A 22,293-nucleotide genomic window follows, 5' to 3' on the forward strand; every position below is an offset into this window, starting at 1 on the left:
GGTATAGCGGGCTTTCAGGGCAGGAGTAATCTTCCTACTCTCCTGCCCCGTGCAGATCGCCAATAGGAAATGGCTGCTGAGAGCTCCTGTCATAGTCTCGAGAGACTACGGGAGCTCATGGCAGCCATTTCCATCAAATACAAAAATGATATGATATAAGTTAAGTACTACTTCACTCCATTCTTAAATACAAATATTTTATAAAATTATAAAAAAATTCAGACCAAAACTGAGATATAAACCATCAATGATAGTCTGCATTGAAGTTTGTCCTCAAGATTTGTTCTGAGGTCTGACTGCAGACACTTGAGATTGGCTTTCTCAGGAACAAACATGTTTGATTCTACTCTTAAACAAAGTTTTTTCTTTATGGTATTTTTGTATTTTATATATATCCATGTCATTTATATTTTTATATGTGTATTGGTTCAAATAAATGTAACTATAGGTTGGTTTAGACATCTCTCTTGCCCATTTGCTGCTCTTCTATGCTATTGTCGAGGCCAGCCCATTCTTTTTCCTTGTTCCCATTCCTGAAAAGATAACATCTGACCCCTCTCCCCCACCCCTACTCACCCCCACTTTTTTGTATAACTCCCCATACTTCTAGCAAATGTCTCAAGAAAAGATTAGTAATCATCTTCCCCTTAGCCCTAGAAGATTGGGAGGCCCTAAAAGTTTGCTCCAGTTGAATCAACCTGTTTCATAGGGTAGGGTTAAATGGCCATTTTCCTCAATAGAGGAGGGCCGCAGGGATCTGTACTGATATCGGTGCTATTTAACATATTTATAAATGATCTGGAAAATGGAATGAGTGAGGTGATTAAATTTGCAGATGGTAAATAAGACTATGTATTGCTCCATGGTGCAACCTCATCTTGAGTATTGTGTTCAATTCTGGTAGCCATATCTCAAAAAAGATATAGCGGAATTAGAAAAGGTTCAAAGAAAAGCAATCAAGATGATAAAGGAGATGGAACTCCTCTCATATGAGGAAAGACTAAAGAGATTAGGGTTCTTCAGCTTGGAAAAGAGATGGCTGAGTGTAGGTATGATTTAAGTCTACAAAATTCTGAGTGATATAGAATGGATACAAGTGAATCAATTTTTTACTTCATCAAAAATTACAAAGACTAGGAGACACTCAATGAAGTTACAGGAAAATACTTTTAAAACCAATAGGAGGAAATATATTTTTTATTCAGAGAATAGTTAAGCTCTGGAACTCTGCCAGAGGATGTGGTAAGACTGGATAATTAAGACAGGTTTAAAAAAAAAAAAAGATTTGGACAAGTTCCTGGATGAATAGGCCATAGTCTGCTATTGAGGCAGACATGGGGAAAGCCAGTGCTTGCTCTGGGATTGGTAGCAAGGAATGTTGATAATATGTAAGGTTTTGCCAGGTATTTGTAACCTGGATTCATCACTGTGGAAACAGGATACTGGGCTAGATGGACCATTGGTCTGACCCAGTATGGCTAATCTTTTGTTCTTATGTCTCTCCTACCATCCAATCTAAGAGAAAGCTCAATTGAGCAGTCATATAATACCAAAGCAAATTAGGCACTGCCCTCCTCCCATGATTCCGAGCCACCCATAAAACACTTCTAGCCAGCTTAGGGATTTCCAATTTCAGATAAATTGAAAAAACTTTGTGTGTAATTGTAGTAAAGTCACAAGCGAAATCCTAATGGGGAGTGTCTGAAAGAGAACCAACAGATGAGGCAGGACATTCATCTTTAAAAATGCAATTCAACCCTACCAAGATAACCAAGTCCCTTCCAGTTAATCAAATCAAATTGAATCTGTCTTACAATTTGAGAATAATTTAATTCATACAAAAGGGATAGTCCCTAGATAACTGGATATCCAAATACCTAATTTCTAATATTACTCACTTAAAAGGAAATTGCAGTTCCTCCCCCCACTGTAATTGTGATGCCTAATAACTCAGACTTCAAGCCCAACCATTTCCCATAGCCTCAAAAAAACGCTATTACAATTGGCAGCGTCAGTCCTGGGTCTCTAACATATAATAACACATCATCTGTGAAAAGCTCTATCCGATATTCAACTTCACCAATTTGAAAGTCTTGTAAGTCAGGATGTGACCTAAACACAGGCTGCCAGAGGCCCTATTGATATCTCAAATAGCAAGGGGCACCCCCGCCAAGTTCCCCTCACTATCAGAAAAAGTTGGTATATGAGTTATTGATCCAAAGACATGCCACTGGCACCTTATAAAATATTTCACCCATGTACAAAAGTTATTCCCTAATCCTATTCATTACATAAAAGCTAACAGGAAGGTCCAGCTCATACTATCAGCATCTATAGCCAGCAAGGCCAATTTATTCTGGGACTGCTGAGCCCTCCAGAGCAGATACAAAGTTCACCTAATATTATCTTTTACTTGATGGTGGGCTATCCTGATTGATCAGCATGGATAAGTCTCAGCAATACTTTTGCCAATCTGAGAGCCAGAACCATATAACCGTAGCATCCACATTCAAAAGAGAGATGGGTCGATATGACTCACATAAAGTGGGATCTTTTGTGAGCCTTAAAAGTAATTGTTATCCCCGTCTCCCCCATGGAAGGTGGCAATGAAGCCCCTCTCTGTCCCCATTACCTACCTGAACAAAAAAATCTCCCAGGACATCAATAAATTGCTTATAACATATCCTATCTACCTATCTACTCCCGGGGCTTTCTCATTTTTTTGTTTGTGCACTACTCCTTCCACATCCCCCAACATTAAGAGCTTATTCAATTGATCCATCTCCCCTTTGTAAAATTGTGGGAGAGCCAAGGAATTGAGAAAATTATCAACCCCAGATCCCTCTGAGATAAAAGGAAAAAAAGCATTGTTAAATATGCCGATCTATATACCTCACCCTTCCACCAGGCTCTTATATATTTTGAATGGCAGCCCTAGAACATCTAGCTCTTACAAAACAAGCCAACATTGAGCTGGGTTTATTGCCAAATTCAAACAGCTGTTGCTTAAGCTTAGCCTCAAAGAAATTCACATCCTCTAATTGAAACTGTAATGCCAACTGGACTTTGCGTAACTCTTCCCCACCTTAACATCTAGGGAAGGGTTATCCAATGGTGGTCCTCAAGGGCCACAATCCTGTCAAGTTTTCAGGATTTCCCCCAAGAACTTGCATGAGATCTATTTGCACGCAAACAGATCTCAAGTATATTCATTTGGGAAATCCTGAAAACCTGACCTGGCGAGGTACTCCAAGTTCTGTAATTGGTGTCTAAGAGGTAAGTGCCACTCTTCTCAGTCCCTCATTTAACCAGTACTTCTTGAACAACAGCTTTCAAAGTGCCCCATAAACTCCATCACCAACCTCATCCATATCATTCTTTTGAAGAGATTCAATTATAGCAGAACAAATTTATTCAATCTCCAAAAAGTATGCCCCCATGCTGCCTCCCAAACCCTGGCAGGATATTCTTATTGGTGCATGATCCAATATCTGTATACTCTCAATTCCAGAATTCCAGATATTGCCCCACATATTTCTACGGGCCCATAGTCTGTCTATCCTCATATAAGCCTGATTAGCATGGAAATAAAAAGCAGTTCTGCTGCATCCCATGAGACAGCCTCCAACAATCTAACAACTGCAAACTCTTTATGAGGTCCAATAGAGCCTTCCTGTGTTGTTTACTATAAGGACTTTCTCCCTTGCAATGATCAAACTTTGCATCTGAAGTAACATTAAAGTATTCTACTACCACCACCAAACTCTGAGCTATCTCTAGCAGGTCTCATTTAATGGAGGAAAAAATTCTGCTTGTTTCAAATTAGGAGCATAGAGATTAATAGTGATCTGTACAGCACCCTCCTTTACCTCTATATCTGGGGTTTTGTCTATTCCAAAGCCCAAGCCCTTCCTTATAAGGATAGCAATTCTACCTGTTTTGCAAAGACCCCCAGTCTGATGAGCCTCTACCTCTACAAATTGCTCTGTACATAATAAGTGAGTGTTCCACAACCTTAAACGAGCCTCTTGCAAAAGGCAAATATCCCATTTCATCCTGGCTAATTCCCTAAAAAAAACAATGCTACGTTTCCCTGGATTATTTAACTCATTCACATTCCAATAACTAATAATAAATTCCTTCTGTTTCTCTGCTCACTCCCTTCCCTTCTTCCCATCCCAACCCCCTTTCCTGTCCATCCTGAATCCATACAGATGCAGATCAAACTCTCCCCTGATTAGCCATTCCAAAGGAAATGTCTCATCCAGAAGACTTATGCATCCCATCCCTTATCCCCTCACCCAATCATTTCCATCCACATTAAACATTTCACAATCCTTACTTACATATAGATGTTATCATAGCAATTACCAGCCACAGAAATTGAAATTATATGCACACTCAAGTTAGGTGGCAGATTTGGACGACTTCTTACTCTGTTGAACCACTGTTTGTCATATTGCATCAGTTTTTGGTTCTGCCTCCGCCACCACTGACAGAGCCAACACTGGAACATTATTGCATTTCAACTCCTGCAATGCTCCCCAGGCTTCTTCCACAGCAATCATCTTCCTGGACTTCCCTTTAACTGTAATCCATACTTCAAATGGAAATAGCCAACGATATACAGTATGTATACCTCTCAGCTCTAAGAAATTGAGTCACTTCCTTAAAAGTTCTTCTTTTCTGTAAGGTAGACCATGGGAAGTCAGCAAAACAAGCGATAATATCTTGTGAAGCAGAATCCCAAACCAGGGCAACATTTCTATGACCTCTCTGAATAAGTAGTTCAGGAACCTCTTCTACTCCCCCAGCTCACAAAAGCTGACCACAAATGTCAAGCACTACCTGTGCACAGTCCTTAAAGAGCTGACTTTCATGAAACCCCTTGAATCTTAGGTTGCATTTCCAGGTCCTGTTCTCAAGGTACTCTCTGATCTTTAAATTCCTGCAATGCTGCAGCTTCTTTCCCAATTTCTGCCTGAAGCGATCTCACCTTTGCCACCAAAGATGCCACGTGCTCCTCAGACACAGCCAAGCAGCTTCCCAGGTCATTAACCTCTGCTTTAATGTCAGACAGAGCAGATTGCACGTCCTGTTGGACTCTGGCCATGCCTGCTTTCAAGTCCCTGAACCAAGCAATGATATCACTCTTGCCGTTCACTTCTGGCTCAGTTGGTCATCCTTCTCAGAGTCGGATGGTGGAGGTAGCATCTTCTGCTCCACCACCAACCTTCCAACCTTCAGCTTCTGTTTCTCATTAAGTTCAGCTGCGTATCTATACTTACCTAGCTTTTTTTGGCTTGCCATTGCTAGGGAAGATAATTAGTTGCCTCACCTGGTTGATATATATACTTGAGAACAAGTATAACACATAAAACAGCAGCAGCTAAGACAAAGCTCTCTGTCTAAGCTACCATCTGTAATGTGATGTCACTTCCTCACCTAGTTCTTACCTTTTCTTCCTATTTGTAACCTACGGAAGGGTAAAGTCCATTAGATAGATTGTGAGCCCACTGGGACATGTATGTAAACCGCTTTGAGTGTGGTTGTAAAATTACAAAAAGGCAGTATACAAGTCCCAACCCCTTGACCCTTATAATCAAAACCCTTTCTATGGGTAAGACTGCAGCTTTGAACACTGCCAAATCTGCGTGCAGATAAATAAATACATTTATTTATTTATTTAAAAACTTTATATACCGCCTGGAGTCTCAGCGGTTTCCATATAAACATACATAAAGCAAAAACAATGAACATAGAATACAAATCACTCTTCAAAAATACAGCAAAATCTCATAACAGACTTCAAGGGACCTGGCAAAACAGTCCGTTATATCCAGAGTTGTATTTTTTTTAAAACTTTATTTAGGTTAACTTGAAACAACGTACAATCAATGAACAACAGTTATTGCACAACCATATCAGCAACATCAATAACAAAACTCAGCAAAACATTGGTATGGCACGAAATGATTGCAAAATCAGAACACTAAAAGATGTTCTAAAGCATTATGTCGTACTGTACTGGAAAGAAAAATACTCTTATCATGTTCTTCTGGGCTGCATTTTGATACTATATCACCAGCACGCCACATGTCTTGTACGCGGAGCCTGGATGTCTATTATAGCTGAACAAAACTACAGCTAAAAGCAGCTCTGGGGACCATATTGTTTGTCCGTTATGCGAAAGTCCATTATATGCGAGTCCGCTATATGCAATGATTTTCTGCATGTTCATAAAGGCGCATGACCGGGACCAGCGGACCTTGTCTGCTATAAACGATATTCCGTTATAAGCGAGTCCGTTATAATGAGATTATACTGTAATATCAAAACATATTAAAATAGGACCTACAAATTCTTCAAAAACATTTGATAAGATGTTATTAAAATGCCCAGATCTTAGGAAAGACAAATCAAAAGTATACATCTACAAACAACTTGATTTTCAACATCTTCTTAAAGCTGTAATGATCTTCACATAATCTTAGTTGCCCAATTAGTTTGTTCCAGTGTAAGTGTTCAACAATGAGCATACTTTTTTTACCTGTGAACTCTGGAATCATTCCCAGGAGTGCAGAGAAGAAACACATGCTGTTTCCAATCCAAAATTTATCCATGGAGAACACAGGTGCAGACTCTAATAGTAAAAAAAATCCAGTGTTTGCACTAACATTGGCCCTTGATTATTGCTCCATAATTTTTTTCTGTCTTCCAGGTCCCCCAGTTGTAAATATTTCATTCCTTCTGGCTCTCTCAGTTCATCTTCATGCAAACTTTGCATTGCCCTCTTTCATCCCTCACAGCTATCATGGAACTAGCACCTTTTCCCCACTCATTTTAACAATTCTTTTTATCCTCATTTTAAATCTCTACTTCAAACAGCAGCATTGTCAGGAGCTTTTATCCATTTTTTTTCCCAGAGCTTATGCAATACTTTAATTAACGATGTACTTTATAAAAACAAAAAATTGTAATATGTTTAGTGTATGTGATAGTAAGATGCTAACAGTATTGGCTAGTATTCATTACAGGCCAAAGTAAATAACTTTCCCTTACACAGCATCATCACCCATGAACTGATGGTGTCTGGCTCACAAGTTTCTAAAATGTCTTTAGTATAGGGATAGAATAGTTGATCCATCTCATGCTGTTAGCCAGCAAATGAGGCCATTACCTAACTGATGCATGATGTGGTGGCTGGCCAAGTTCATCTTGCTAGTCACAAAAGTTAGGAGGCCACCAGAACCAAACTTTTGCTGTTGCAGCTGGCCTGGTGGGAAGATGGGGAAGAAAGGAAAAGGGTGTAGAAGGGAGGGAAAAAAATCCCAAGTGGTAGGGGGAAGGATAAGGCAGTAACCCAGTACCTCTTTTGTTATAGGAACACCCATTACCACCCAAAACAATATCCCATAAAACCGTTATAGAACTTTTAATCTGTAATTTAATTTGGTGGTGAAGCAAAGCAGATTGCCGATCTAACTACTGACATTTTCTTGATATTCAACAGAATGAACTTTAAAATGGAGGTTATGACATTTATACTTGCATTGATGAAATAAGCTTCAAGTATCATTAAGTGGGTACTTGAGAAAATTAACATTGGTAGTGAAAACAAATATCTCTTGAGAATGATCATTTCCTTTCTTGCTCTTTACTCAGTATGAAGAGTACTTAGAAGTCTTATTACTGGGAAAACTCTATGTTATTATATTTCCCCATCATTATTCTTGACTTAAGGATGACATCAATGGTGAATCACGTAATTACTATACATACTGATTAATTCCATGATGCATCAAGGGCCCATTAAATAGCAGCTAATTTTCAAGGTTCTCAGTATCACTAGCACCGAAGACAGTGGTTTTCAAACTTTGGCACACTGTGGTTCACATAGGTAGCAAGCCAGACAAAAACCCATAATCTATTGAGTGGACAAATGGCAGCAGGAACTAGGGGTGGATTACGAAGATGCATTCCAAAAAAGGATGATAGGAGGGAAAGATTTGGTGGAAAAGTAGTGAATTGCAAGAACTTTATTTTAAGTTCTTAAATTGTATGTATATTCCTCTCCACTGAGAGCAAAAAAAAAAAAAAGATAGGTATGCCTATATTTGGAGGATATATTAAATGTGGGCATTTTATGTAGGATTACCCAAAGATTCACAGGTTTTAAGTGACTGTGTGGAAACACCTAAATTTAATGTTAGTAATACAAATATATATGAATCCACAAATTAGTCTGCTTGATATCATGGATGATTTGACTGAACATAAGAACATAAGCAGTGCCTCTGCTGGGTCAGACCAGAGGTCCATCATGCCCAGCTGTGTGCTCATGCGGTGGCCCATCAGGTCCAGGACCTGTATAGTGACCCTCTATCTATACCCTTCTATCCCCTTTTCCTTCAGAAAATTGTCCAATCCCTTCTTGAACTCCAATACTGTACCGTGTCCTATCACGCCCTTTGGAAGCGCATTCCAGGTGTCCACCACCCTCTGGGTGAAGAAGAACTTCCTAGCATTGGTTCTTGTAGTTTTTGAAAGTTTGAAGAATCTGTCCCTCTCCACTTTCTCTATGCCCTTCATGATCTTGTAAGTCTCTATCATATTCCCTCTAAGTCTCCACTTCTCCAGGGAAAAGAGCCCCAGTTTCTCCAATCTTTCAGCATATGAAAGGTTTTCCATAAGTTTTAGCAAATGTGTCGCTCTCTTCTGAAACTCTCAAGTATCGCCATATCTTTCTTTAGGTACGGTGACCAATATTGTGCGCAGTACTCCAGATGCGGGTGCACCATCGCCCGATACAACGGCAGGATAACTTCTTTCGTTCTGGTTGTAATACGCTTCTTGATTATACCTAGCATTCTATTTGCTTTCTTATCGGCCGCTGCGCACTGTGCCGACGGCTTCATTGTCTTGTCCACTATTACCCCCAAGTCCCTTTCTTGGGTACTCACACTCAATGAGAGCCCTCCTATCGTGTAGCTGTACCTCGTGTTTCTGTTTCCTACGTGCAAGACTTTACATTTTTCTACATTAAACTTCATCTGCCATCTCGTCGCCCACTCCCCTAGTTTGTTCAGGTCCCTTTGTAAATCTTTGCAGTCTTCTTTAGTCCTAGCCCCATTAAATAGTTTGGTGTCATCTGCAAATTTTATTATTTCACACTTCGTCCCTGTTTTTAGATCATTTATAAATACATTGAATAGCAGCGATCCAAGCACCGACCCCTATGGAACACCACTCGTGACCCTCCTCCAGTCCGAGTAGTGGCCCTTCACTCCTACCCTCTGCTTCCTACCTGCCAACCAATTCCTGATCCATCTGTGTACGTCTCCTTCCACACCATTGTTCTTCATCAGTTTCCGAAGTAGGCGTTCATGGGGTAACTTGTCAAAGGCTTTTTGGAAGTCTAAGTATACGATGTCTATGGGGTCCCCTTTGTCAATCTGTTTGTTAATTCCTTCGAAGAAGTACAATAAGTTCGTCAGGCACGATCTTCCCTTGCAGAAGCCATGTTGGCTTATTATCATAAGTTTGTTACTTTCTAGATGCTCCTCGATGCTACCTTTTATCAATGCTTCCGCCATTTTCCCCAGAAGCGAGGTCAGACTTACCAGTCTGTAGTTCCCCGGGTCACCTCTTGATCCCATTTTAAAGATGGGGGTAACATTGGCTATCTTCCAATCCTCTGGGATCACACTTGTTTTCAGGGATAGATTACAGATTTGCTGTAGTAGTTCTGCTATTTTCTCCTTTAGTTCTTTCAGTACCCTAGGGTGGAATCCGTCCGGGCCCGGTGATTTGTCAGTTTTTAATTTTTCTATCTGCCTGTGTACGTCTTTCGAGGCTTACTTCCATGGATGTTAATTTTTCTGCTTGGTCTTCTCTGAAGATTTGTTCTGGTTCCGGTATGTTGGATGTGTCCTCTTTTGTAAACACTGATGAAAAGAACATGTTTAGTCTTTCTGCCACTTCTTTCTCCTCCTTCACCACTCCCTTCCTATCTCTGTCATCCAGTGGACCCACCTCCTCCCTAGCAGGCTGCTTCCATTTAACATGAATGATGAATGGTTTGAAATTTTGTGCTTCCCTGGCTAGCCTCTCTTCATATTCTCTTTTTACTCTTCTAACCACGCGGTGACATTCTTTGTGATGCGTCCTGTGCTCTTTCCAGTTCTCCCCAGTTTTGTCCTTTTTTCATTTCCGGAATGAATTTTTCTTATCTCCTATTGCTTTCTTTACTTCTTTAGCTATCCAAGACGGGTCTTTTGTTTGGCTCTTTTTGCACCCTTTTCTGAATCTGGGAAGATTTTGACCCTCGCTCACCATGTCCTTCAATAAAGACCAGGCTTGCTCTACAGTCTGCCATTTCTTTGAGCTGTTCCTTAGTTTTTTCCTTACCATTACCCTCATCGCTTCGTAGTTACCTTTCTTGAAGTTAAAAGTTGTCGCTGTGGTTCTCTTTTCCTTCGGTATTCCTACTTCAACTTTGAACTTGATCATATTGTGATCGCTGTTTCCCAACGGTCCCACTACTTCCACTTCCTTTGCAGGTCCTCTTAGCCCACAGAGTGGCATTCCCTCTTGTCGGTTCTCTGACAAGCTGATCCATGAAGCCGTCCTGTATAGCCTCCAGAAATCCGGTCTCCCTAGCGCATTTTGAGTTTCCAAGACTCCATTCTATCCCGGGATAGTTGAAGTCTCCCATAATAATCGTGTTACCACCTTTGCATTCTCGTTTCATCTCGGCTTCCATTTCTTCATCGGTAGCTTCGGTTTGCCCAGGTGGACGATAGTACAGGCCCATCTTTATCTCGGGCCCTTTCCTTCCTGGTATTTTAACCCATAGTGATTCCAATTTGTTGGTCGTCACTGCTGTGAACACTCTGGTCGAGTGTATGCTTTCTTTTATGTATAGGGCTATTCCTCCTCCTTTCTGACCTGACCTCACGATAGAGTTTTTACCCAGCAGTGCTATGTACCATTTGTTTTCTTCATTCCACCATGTTTTGGAGACCCCAATGATATCTAGGTTCTCAGTTTTGGCCATGACTTCTAATTCCCCCATTTTGTTCCTTGCATTAGTATTTATGCAATTTAAGTCCTGGTATTTTTTTGTCTTTGTTTCTTTTCCCTGTGCTTCGATCTTTATTTTCTTCTCCTGTGCTACAATCCTCTTATCCTCCTCTTCTGGATCAGTCAACTCCTGTGTTTTGCCCGTTGTTTCTTCCCAGCATTTTTCCCACTTAGTATCTTCACGGGATACCTTCTTCTGAATCGTCGACACTTGGTCAACTGTCAGCTTTCCCCTTCTTCTTAGTTTAAAGCCTGTTCTATTTCTCTCCTGATGTTGTTTGCTAGAAGTCTAGTTCCCGCCGTGCTCAGGTGCAGTCCATCTCTCCTGAAGAGCTTGCTCTTGCCCCAAAACGTTGTCCAGTTCTTCACACCATCTCCTCATCCATGCATTTATTGATTGTAGTTCCATCTGTCTCTTCACATCTGCCCTTGGTACTGGTAGGATTTCTGAAAATGCTATCTTCTGAGTCCTCATCTTCAGCTTCCTTCCCAGAATCTTGAACTGTTCTATCAGTGCACGTCTACTGTAGTCCCTCCTGCTGACATCATTTGTCCTGATGTGGATCATTACTGTAGTCTCTTCCGTCTAGGATCTTTCCAATTTTGTCCACGATGTCCTTTGTTCTCGCTCCTGGGAGGCAGGTCACCAGTCGATCCTCTCTCCCACCTGCTATGTGGCTGTCTACTTGCCTAAGGATTAAGTCTCCCACTAGGATCGCAGACTTTCCCTTCTTTAGTTTTTGCTCCGGTCGCAAGTCTATGTCCTTGGAGTGTTTCGGTGCTTCTTCTTCTATGTCCTCGGTGTGCTTAGCTGGTTCTTCTGGGCATCGACTAGACCATTCCTCTCCTTCCTGTGGGATTCCTCTGTGGGTTTCTTCCTTGGAGTCATCTTCCACTTGTTCTCCCTTCCATGTTGGTGTGTCTTCATCTTTCCTCTGATGTTCGCGTTCTTCCACCCTCCTCCTGTAGGCCTCCTCGATGAATTCCTCGAGTTCTCTGACTTCTTCCTCAATGTGTCTCCTTCTCATGAAGTCCTCCGCTGTCCTAAGTGGGTCTTCTGTGATGTAAAGTCCTTCCAGTTCATGTATCCTGTCCTTCAGTTGCCCGACTTCCTTCTTCAAGCTTTGCAGCTCCTGACACCGACCGCATACATATGACTGCTTCCCCAAGGGGAGGTAGTCATACATATGACAGACTGTGCAGAACACTGGAAAGCTCATCTTCTGAATTCCCTCTGCTTCCATTGCTGTCTGTGTTTGTCTAGTGTTGACTAGTGTTGTGGTGCTCTGTGTTGGTTGGTGTTCCTAAGCTTAGGATGGCAGTTTGAGTGTGTCCTGCTGCTGTTACTTATGTATGTGCCCCTCTGTGTCTGCTTTGTTTTTGCTTTTATGTACTTGTTTGGCTATTTAGTTGTGTTATTTGTTGGCTTCCTTACCTTGATTGCCCTTCCTTGGTGCCTTTGGGTGTGGTGACTGCCCTTCTTGAGGCCCTTCACAAAGGCGCTCTTGCTAAGGCGTGCATGTCCCTGCATTATTTATTTATTCATTTTTCTATACCGTTCTCCCAGGGGAGCTCAGAACAGTTTACATTAATTTATTCAAGTACTCAGGCATTTTCTCCTTTCTGTCCCAGCAGCTCACAATTTATCTGGACCCAGGGCATAAATTAAGGAGGGGGTCACTGATCCCCTCTCCTCTCTGCACCCTCCCCCTGATATCCCTACCTCCCATTATTACTACACATAAAACAACTTGAAATGACTTCTTCACACACAAAATGCAGTCAGATCTTTACCAAATACAGAACAAGAGAACTGGGAACCCCAAGAAATTAAACTCAGCAAGTATTACAACACTGGAGAAATAAAAACAGATATGCACATCTTTATCTCAGGCCCAGGCCCACCAAAAATTAGCCACCTTCCTTGTTCTGGATGGTGGAGATCCCCAAACCCTGCCAGTTGAATACCACCTCCTCTGATCTGACAGCCAGAAATCTCCAAGCTCTGCAGCTAGCGGCAGTGTATCTGAGCTGCCACCAGCTGCAGAGCTTGAAGAGTTCTGGTTGCCAGACTAGAGGAAGAGGTCTTCAGCTGGCAGGGCTTAGGGAAACTCACCAACTTAAATATTCATATTTTGTATTTGGGTAGGATGCATGGCATTCATCTTCTTCCCTCCACTTCCCCCATGGTCTGGCATCTCTGTCTCATTCCCCTCCACTGGTCTGGCATCCATCTTCTTCCCTCCCCCTCCCCATGGTTTTTAGCATCTCTCCCTTCTCATTTCCTCCTATGGTATCCCTGTCTCCTTCCCCCTTTTCTCCATCTCAACCCCCGATCTTGTATCTCCTTTTCTTCTCTCTGCCCTTTCCTGGTCTTCCTTCTAAATTTATTTTCTGCCTCTGTCTAGATTCTCTCTTACTATCCAGTCTACTGAGAGTTTCTTGACATGTTTCTTTAGAAGTTTGGCTGTCAGTACTTCTTTCAATACATTCCTAAAGGTCTTTTTCAAGAACTACCTGAAATAGAGATACCACTGTAATATCCTGTTATCAGTTTGGTATATCCCCTGAGGAAGGCAGTGTTTTGCCGAAACCAGGATCCTAGTTGGGACTTCCCATAGGAACTTTCAATAAAATCCCTTGTGACATTGGCTTTGCCTTTCTTTTGTTTTGCTTCTCACTGTGCTGGGCAAAGGAAGACTCCTCTTTTTCTGTTGAGTTCAAAATTTGTATGCAGATGCAGAACTAGCACAGCATTAAAAAAAAAAAAAGTTTCACAAAATCTCAGATTCTTAGCTGCAATAGTCACTGAGCTAGCCCCCCTTGTTTTACTGGGTGCTGGTAGCAACTTACACAGCAGTGAATAAAATGTCATTTTTAGCTGCTTGTAAAGCTGACAATAATGAATGAAAAATACTGATTTTTGACAGTCCAGCACAACTTTTTGTGCTAGTTTCAGTGATACTAGTCTGAGCATTATAGACGCAAAAGCTCACAAAAAGATTTTGCTCAAAGTGTGCCTTAAAACTTGTTGCAGTTTGTTGTGACAGATTTTGACCAGTTTATCAGCTGCTATAGCTCCAGAGCAAAAGCAGATACAGACTTCAGATTTTTAGCATAGATTATCATTGCACTGGACACTACACTGTCAAATTTGCAGCAAATCATTATGAACATTTTTTCAAATTTTGCACCATTAACACAAGGGCTGAAAATTGACAGTTTTCAGAGTCAATTATAAAAAAAGAGTCTGCCTGAATCTTTTTCTAACTAGTACTGTCTGAAAGAGAAAATATTACTCTATAAGATTTATATTTATTTATTTTGCAATGCAACCTTTTTTTAAATATAAATTTGCTTATAAGTGTGGGATTTCTTTGTGCATAGCCCATGATAAACACACATCACAAGGCTAGAAAATGTATATGAAATAGGTGTTGCATTGGTCCATGATGGCTTTGCCACTACTTATTTCCAAATGAGCAAACCAGTATTATCCTCATTGCCAAAGGGGCCACTCCCAATAGCCATGCAACAACAGCCATGGGTGGGTTTCTTTTCCGCAGGTTCCCAAGCCTGTTTATGGGTTTCTTTTCTTCAGGATTCCAAGAGTTGCTGAGGAGACTACTATGTACAGGAAGAGCTACGCATATTCAGAACTTTATACAGTTTGTTGATGGAAAACACTAATTTCTAACACAAGATGTCCATGTAAATTGTGTTTGAATACTGAATGGTGTGGCCAAAAGTAAATGTACAATTTTACCTATTCCAAAATGACAGCATCAGGTTACAGGCCAACTACATGAATATATTTTGAAAAATTAGGTTACATGCACATGTTCACACCATGCTTCTGAAATGCATATTTTATATGGCCAAATTCATGCATGTTATAACCCTGCAGATACAGTTTAAGGCAGCTGAAAATCTATGCAAGCACTTTTAAACAACTTTCATACACTATTTAGTGAGGAGTGTGTGGCGCAGTGGTTGGATCTACAGCCTCAGCACCCTGGGGTTGTGGGTTCAAACCCCGCGCTGCTCCTTGTGACCCTGGGCAAGTCACTTAATCCTCCAGGTACGTTAGATAGATTGTGAGCCCACCGGGACAGATAGGGAAAATGCTTGAGTACCTGATTGTAAAAACCGCTTAGATAACCTTGATAGGCGGTATATAAAATCCTAATAAACTTGAAACTTGAAACTATTTCATATATGCAAGTCCTGAGATTTATCCTATAGGGGGTTACATGGATTATTTCTGTATTTTAATACACAAGCTATATAATACAAAAAGGGTTAAATCTTCTTTCAGAAGGACAACCTGGGAAATTCTGTGAGTGCAACACTCTTTCTTCTTTGATCGTCTAGCAAACAACATACAGTACTAGTCTTTTCAAGCTGTTTAACAAGATAGACAATTGAAAGTGAGAAAAAAATCATTTTTCCATAATCTTGTTTGTTGTCATCCTAAATTCAGAAATCTAATATTCAGAGATTAAGATCTAATTTATTTTTGATTAAATTTTAGCTCGCAGGTTGACAGTATTGCACACTTACATCCTCTTTTTAGCCCTGGAGGATATACGGCAGTGACAAAAGCAGTATATACGTCCTCATACCTCCCTATTAGCTTGAGCCCTGCTCTTAAGTAGCATCCCAGAAGGTGTATGGGGAATTCAGCCCCCATGCTGTAGCAATTTTAGATTTCTGTACTGTGAATGCCAGTCATTACGCCTATTAATGACAAATTGTGGACATTAGGAACTGGAATGAGAAGTCATTCATAACTGAGAACATTTTGTTTATGCCCACATGGGCATTGGAAAAGTGGTAGGGAGGGACGATAGAACTAGGTCCCTGGGTCCTGCTCTTAACCCCACCCTCCATGTAGCAGCATGGGAGAGGGTTTGCAAAAGCTGAAGCTTTGGCTCTCCATGCCCTGTAGGTTAAAGAGAGAGAGATGAAGAAGAAGTAAGTTGTTTCTTTCTTTGATAGTCATATTTTCTCTCTTTTATTTCTGGGGGTTTTTTATGTGGTGTATGAAGGGAGCCTCAAAGCCCCTGAGAACCAGCGAGAATTCTCCCAAAGTTCCAGAGCCTGGTTTTAAAACCCAGAGATGGTCAATCTCAAAGAGCTCCCACATACATTACTACTTTGTTTAGCACAGAACAATAAATCATTTTCAGATAGTAAGATTTTTTTTATGGGGGGGGGGAGGGGGTTACTACTGAACTGATCCAGATTTGAACCAGTGACCAAAAGGTGAAAAGCTCTCTAATACTGTCCCATTCCCTGAACTGCAAAGTCCTCCAGAGAGGCCAAGTTCAATGTGCTGGGACTGCAAATTTAGTAGCTGAGCTGAAAGTTTTTTCAAGTTTCACACTGCAAGGAACTGTTTTGCGGAAGTCTGGATCAAAGCAGTCAGTAATGTTTAAATTGCAAACAGAGCAGAAAGAATGCACACCACACACGCAAACTTCAAACCTACTCACCGACATTGTGGCGTGGACATGTATACCACCCTAAGGATGAAGATGCAGTGAAATTCAATGAAAAGCATAAGAAAACACTGGACAAATGTTGCGAGACTTCACTTTAGGCCCAATTCAAACAATTTCCATAGCCAGTATGTTACCACATATCGTCAGGACTTTATTTTCTATAAAAGTCTGAAGTGGGTTATCAGATTGCTCAATTCAGGCTTTTCATGTGAGCAAACTCCCAATGTGCGGCTACATTTTCACCACAAAAAGAAATGTTTTAGCCAGGCCTTCTGTGAGGTAAGGGTTATAGTTTAGCTAGGCTCATAGAATGTGCAGCTAATACAAGTTATTAGGTGCAACGAGAGCCTCCCCTTGTGGTATGACAAATGCCGTCTCATGCCAATTACTGTATGTAAGGGGATCAAAAGCAAAACTGAAGGGGCCTGTTTGTGTCACTTGAACTAAGACAATCTCTTAGAACAAACCTCACACACAATTATCTAGGTTAAAATCAAAGACTTGTTTGCTTTGACATACAATATTTGAAAAATTATATAGGCATAAGGGCTATTCTCATAAATTTATAATTTTCCATGATCTCTGATGCTGAGAATCCGTGAAAAGCATCTTACAAAAGAGTATTCCTTTCCACTCTGGAGGAATATGTAGAAATAAAACACAGGAAAAAATAGCTTCTTTTTTTTAAAATTTCTTTATTCATTTTCAAACTTACAGTAAGTGTGACATATGTTCAAACAAATTAACAATAAATACATCACTTAATAATCATCATTGGTACAAAACATAAACTCTTATCACCCCCCCTTCCCACCATATAATCAAATATCTTATAGAATATGTAATAGTAAAATAACCCCCCCTCCCCCCTCACTATTTTTTTATTGGACTAACTTAATGCAGTTTATGATTAGCTTTCAAAGGTAAACCCTTCTTCCTCAGATCAGAAATGGGTTTACTTTCAAAAGCTAATCATAAACTACATTAAGTTAGTCCAATAAAAAAGCTATTCTTTTTTTCCGTTATGATTTTATTTCTACATATTACCTTGAAGAATGGACTAACACGGCCACCAAACCATTTCTCTCTGGAGGAATGGAAGCATAGTATAGAAGACTTCCCTGTGACATTACAGGGAATCCTTCATATATTCTGAGAAACAAAATCAGCAATATCCCTTGGATGATTACAACAGAAAATTTTAAAAGAATGAAAAGAAAACTACTGATGTGCTTTATACGGCACTAAGCAAACTATCCTAGCCAAGAAGCTTAAGATTACATTGCACCAAAATAAATCTGTACTTATCATCTGACAAAAAAACAAGCACAGAAAGGAAACCTCCCCCTCCCTTTTTAGCAAAAAGGTCTGTTCTAAACTTCTTGAGACAGTTCTCTATGAACACTGAATGATGACTTCCCTTCCCAGGTCACAGTAACCTTCTGACCTTGTGATTAACTTTCAAAGGAGGTTATCAAGATACAAGACTCACAGAGGATTAAAGGAAATTTAACAAAACAAAAAAAGCAAGTGACCTTCCTTGCTTTGTTAATCTGACAATCATTGGAGGTGCTGATTCACATCTCTTAAAGGGCTTCAAGTCCAGGACTCTCAGCCATGACCTTGCCAATGTACCTTTACAGTAACTCACCCAACCAAAGAACCAAAATAATATACTCAGACCCAGCTAATCCATGATTGGATAACTCAATTGTTTGGACACAAGAAATGCTGACCGCAACTGGAAACCGGTTCAATATGTGCAGGACAATCTCTTATTTGACACAGGTTTTAATACATAAAGGTTCCACAGACTAAATTGATTTGTTCAGTCAATGCCATTAAAGCTTAGTAAACAAGGCTACATACAGAGATAAAAACTTGCCTACTTCTACAGCCACACTAATTGTTTTAAACTGGTCCCAAGTATTTCTTAATCGCTATACAGGGTGCCCACAAAAACACTCCTTGATTTGAAATGGTTACAAAATCAGAACTTATTGAAACATGTTTATAAATAAGATGACAGCAAATACAAGTCCCAAAAAGTTAGCAAGATCTTACACAATCGCTTGCACTTTCACCCTTATAAGCTGCAACTGGTGCAGAAGCTACAACCTTCAGACAATGCAACGCAACAAAATGACCAGGTGTTCCTCAAGTGGCCCCCGAGATCACCGGACATTACTGTTTGTGACTTTTTCCTTTGGGTGTATGTGAAAGACAGAGTGCACGTACCTCCACTACCCACAACTATGGATGATCTGCAGGACTGTATCAATGAAGCTATAAACGCGATCACGTCGGATATGCTTTTGAGAGTCTGGTCTGAACTCGATTATCACATCAATGTTTGCCGAGTAACAGGTGGGGCGCACATCGAGTGTTTGTAATCAACAGATACCATATGAAACTTTATGAGTTGATGAAACAGTAGCCTCAAAGGTGAAAGAATATTCCAATAAATTTTGGTTCTGTAACCATTTAAAAATCAAGGAGTATTTTTGTGGTACCCTGTACATAAATATTGAATAAGAAATTGCAGGTAAATAAAGAATTATCTTGCTTTCCTCTGAACCTCTCTAGGAACAATGATCAGGATGTAATCTTACTGTGTTTCCATGAAAATAAGTCATATTAATTTTGGGCCCAAAAATTGCACTAGATCTTATTTTCGGGGAAACATGGTAAGTAACTGCAGATTTTTGGTTTGCAAACCTGGAACAGTTGGGGTGGTTAGGATGGGTAGGCAGAGCTTCTTGTCACAAGGCCACTGTACTGACTGCACCTTCATCGTCAGATCTACTTCTCGATATCAGTACTGCTGCTTCAGTTTCTCTTTGAAAATCTTCCATTGCACCTCATCGTGCACACCCCCGCTGACCCTTCCATCGCTCCCTCCCATCCAAATCCTGCTGACTTAGAGACCGAAATACCTTCTTGCAAACGGCAGCGTTGGCAGCAATCTAGACAAGCTGCTTTGCGGCCTTCTCCCAACGGGGTGTTCTGTGTGCCACGTTGCTGATGATGCTAAAAATTAAAATTATAGAGCACCTCTTGTATTGCATCCTGTTGCACAGGAAATGTGAAATGAGATAGCACAAAATTCCCCCAGGTGTTAAGACATATAGGACAACATTCTATACATAGTGCTGAAAAAATGAGTGCTAAGTGCTATTCTATAAACGGTGCTCCAAGTCGGGCGCCAATTATAGAATACTGCCTAGTGCCAGGGACCACGCCTAATGTTTAGGCACAATGATTTATACCAAATGAATCCTGGTGTAAATCCCCACACCTAAATTAGCTGTGGATCAGGCAGTATGTGTAAATTCTTGCAATGCTTATGACCCATCCATGCTATGCCCATGCCCCTCCTACCTTTCAGATCCAAGTAGTAAAATTTACATATGAATCTTTATAGAATAGATGCGTGCATACATTCTAATTGCTGTCAATTAGTACTCACTTATCAGCACTAATTGGTTTGTTATTCAATTAAATGGTGCATGTGACCAAATTCCCACAAGCAATGTTAAGCACCATATATATGTAGAAGCCAGGGGATACTGGGATTTCCCACTGAAGTGAGTTTATTACTCACTGAATTATCATTCCACTTGTGAGAAATCAGAAAGTGTCACGTCACATCACACAGCCCAACTCAGTTGTATTTGGTCAACCTATTCTAATTAAAGTTTTTTAATCATTTTCCACACTGACACTTCATTGTACACAGACAGCAGAGTTACCAACTACACAGTCTCCTAAGCACCTTCTAGTATACATACTTAAACTATAAGTACAGATCAACCCATGTCACCAAAAGTGCAGGTGAACTAAAAGATAAATATTTAAGATTTCTTTTCCTGTTCTCTTAGCTCTCTTCCTGAAAGATTACTGAAGCCATGAGACTCCAAACAGCTGATGATCCATTTCCATGATCAAGCGTAACTTTCCAAAGTTCAGAAACTTCCACATTTCAAGAACTGGGTATGAAACTAACAAAAGGCACTTTTATACCTAAGTCCTCTTTCTGGTCAGCTCCTACTGCTAGCAGAATTGAAGAAAACACAAATACAAAATATTAAAAAATGTGGCGGGCTGAAGAGATTGAGGGATTTCTTGACTGGGTGCAGCTGCCCTCTTTGGCTGGCAGGGAGGCCTCTCAGCTTTCACTACCCATTACTTTAGAGGAAGTCCGGGAGGCGATTGAGGTCTTACCGGTGGGCTCGGCACCGAGGCTGGATGGTTTTACAAATGCTTTTTATAAGCGGTTTCAGGGAATTATTGCCCTAGTGTTGGTTCGTGTCTTTAATACTCTGGAAGAGGAAACCCTCTTACCTGCTTCCTGGTGCTTGGCGGCCATGACATTGCTTTTGAAACCAAATAAGAATAGTTAGGATTGTGGTTCTTACCAGCCCATTTCGCTATTGAATTCTGACTATAAAATTTTCACAAAAATTCTGGCTCAGCGATTGCAGAGAGTGTTACCAACTCTGATACAGGTTGATCAGGTGGGCTTTTTTTGCAAGCATCAAGCCTTTGATAACATTAAAACTGCCCTGCATTTGATTTGGCATGCGCAGCAATATAAATCTCGGCAATTCTGCTTTCCCTGGATGCTGAGAAAGCTTTCGATCGGGTGCAGTGGGGCTTTCTGTTTGGTGTCTTGCTTAAATGCTAAGTTTCTCTCCTGGCTTCGCTTGTTGTATACGGATCCCTTATCCAGCTTTAAGATCAATGGGTTTTTAACAGACCTAGTTGAATTAGGTCGGGGAACACGGCAGGGCTGCCCCTTATCACCACTGCTGTTTGCCTTAGCCATGGAGCCTTTTGCATGTTTAATTAGGTAGCATGAGCATATTCAGGGATTGGAAGTGGGCAACCGGTCTTACAAGATTTTACTTTTTGCAGACGATATTCTTTTGTTTCTGTGGGAACCCAGAGATTCTTTGCAACATTTGATTCAGGCTTTGGAAGACTATGGGTGGGTTTCCGGTTTTCAGGTGAACATTGACAAATCCGAAATTCTTAATCTCTCGTCTTCACAGGTGCAGCAGCTCCAGGGTCCGTTTGCCTTCTGTTGGGCTCGGAAATCTCTAAAGTATTTGGGAGTGCAGTTGATGGCATGCCCTGATTCTTTATTCGCAGTCAACTTTTATCCACTGCAACAGCGAGTTTTCCAAGATTTTGACAGATGGGAAGGTATTACTATAAGGTTGTTGGGCTGAATAGCAGCCGTTAAAATTATGTTGCTTCCGAAGCTTTTATTTCTTTTTATGGCTTTACCCATAGCAATACCGATGGGATATTTTCATACATTGAATCGCAAAGTGTTCGCTTACATTTGGAAATGTAAACCCCCGAGGGTAAGGCAAGCTCTTTTATGTCAGCGTAAACAGCAGGGAGGTATGGGAGTTCCCAATTTCCATCTTTATTATCAAGCGGCCTTATTGCAGGAAGTGGTTGCATGGATTGGGTAGGAGTATCATCCCTGGATGCATTTGGAACAGGCATGCTTGCGTGACATCTCTCTGTGGAGACTCCCTGGGGCTCCTGTTTCCATCTTGCGGTCCCATTTGAAGGTGCCCAATCCTTTTTTGAGCGTGATCTTACATACTTGGTGCCAGCTGCGGCGGAAAATGTTCCCGGAGCATAGACATTTTGCAATGACCCCTCTCAGTCTACTAGAGGGATT

The 22,293-nt window shown here is 40.8% G+C and overlaps 1 protein-coding gene across 9 annotated transcripts in view; it reads right to left on the reverse strand.

Annotated features, from left to right (window-relative positions):
- The window catches only part of EXOC6B (exocyst complex component 6B), a 920,925-nt gene that overhangs the window by 301,215 nt on the left and 597,417 nt on the right, over positions 1-22,293 (reverse strand). For 5 of the 9 annotated variants that reach the window (XR_004540231.1, XM_033953524.1, XM_033953502.1 and 2 more), the window contains one exon: positions 16,584-16,613. The exons of the other annotated variants lie outside the window; for them this stretch is intronic. Coding sequence is in view for 4 of the 5 variants with exons in the window: in XM_033953524.1 (XP_033809415.1) it covers positions 16,584-16,613 (30 nt within the window). In the remaining variant the exon portion in view is untranslated. The remainder of the gene's footprint in view (positions 1-16,583; positions 16,614-22,293) is intronic. 9 annotated transcript variants of the gene reach the window in all.

This window comes from Geotrypetes seraphini, chromosome 1 (assembly GCF_902459505.1).
Source record: "Geotrypetes seraphini chromosome 1, aGeoSer1.1, whole genome shotgun sequence".
NCBI classification, from domain to species: domain Eukaryota; kingdom Metazoa; phylum Chordata; class Amphibia; order Gymnophiona; family Dermophiidae; genus Geotrypetes; species Geotrypetes seraphini.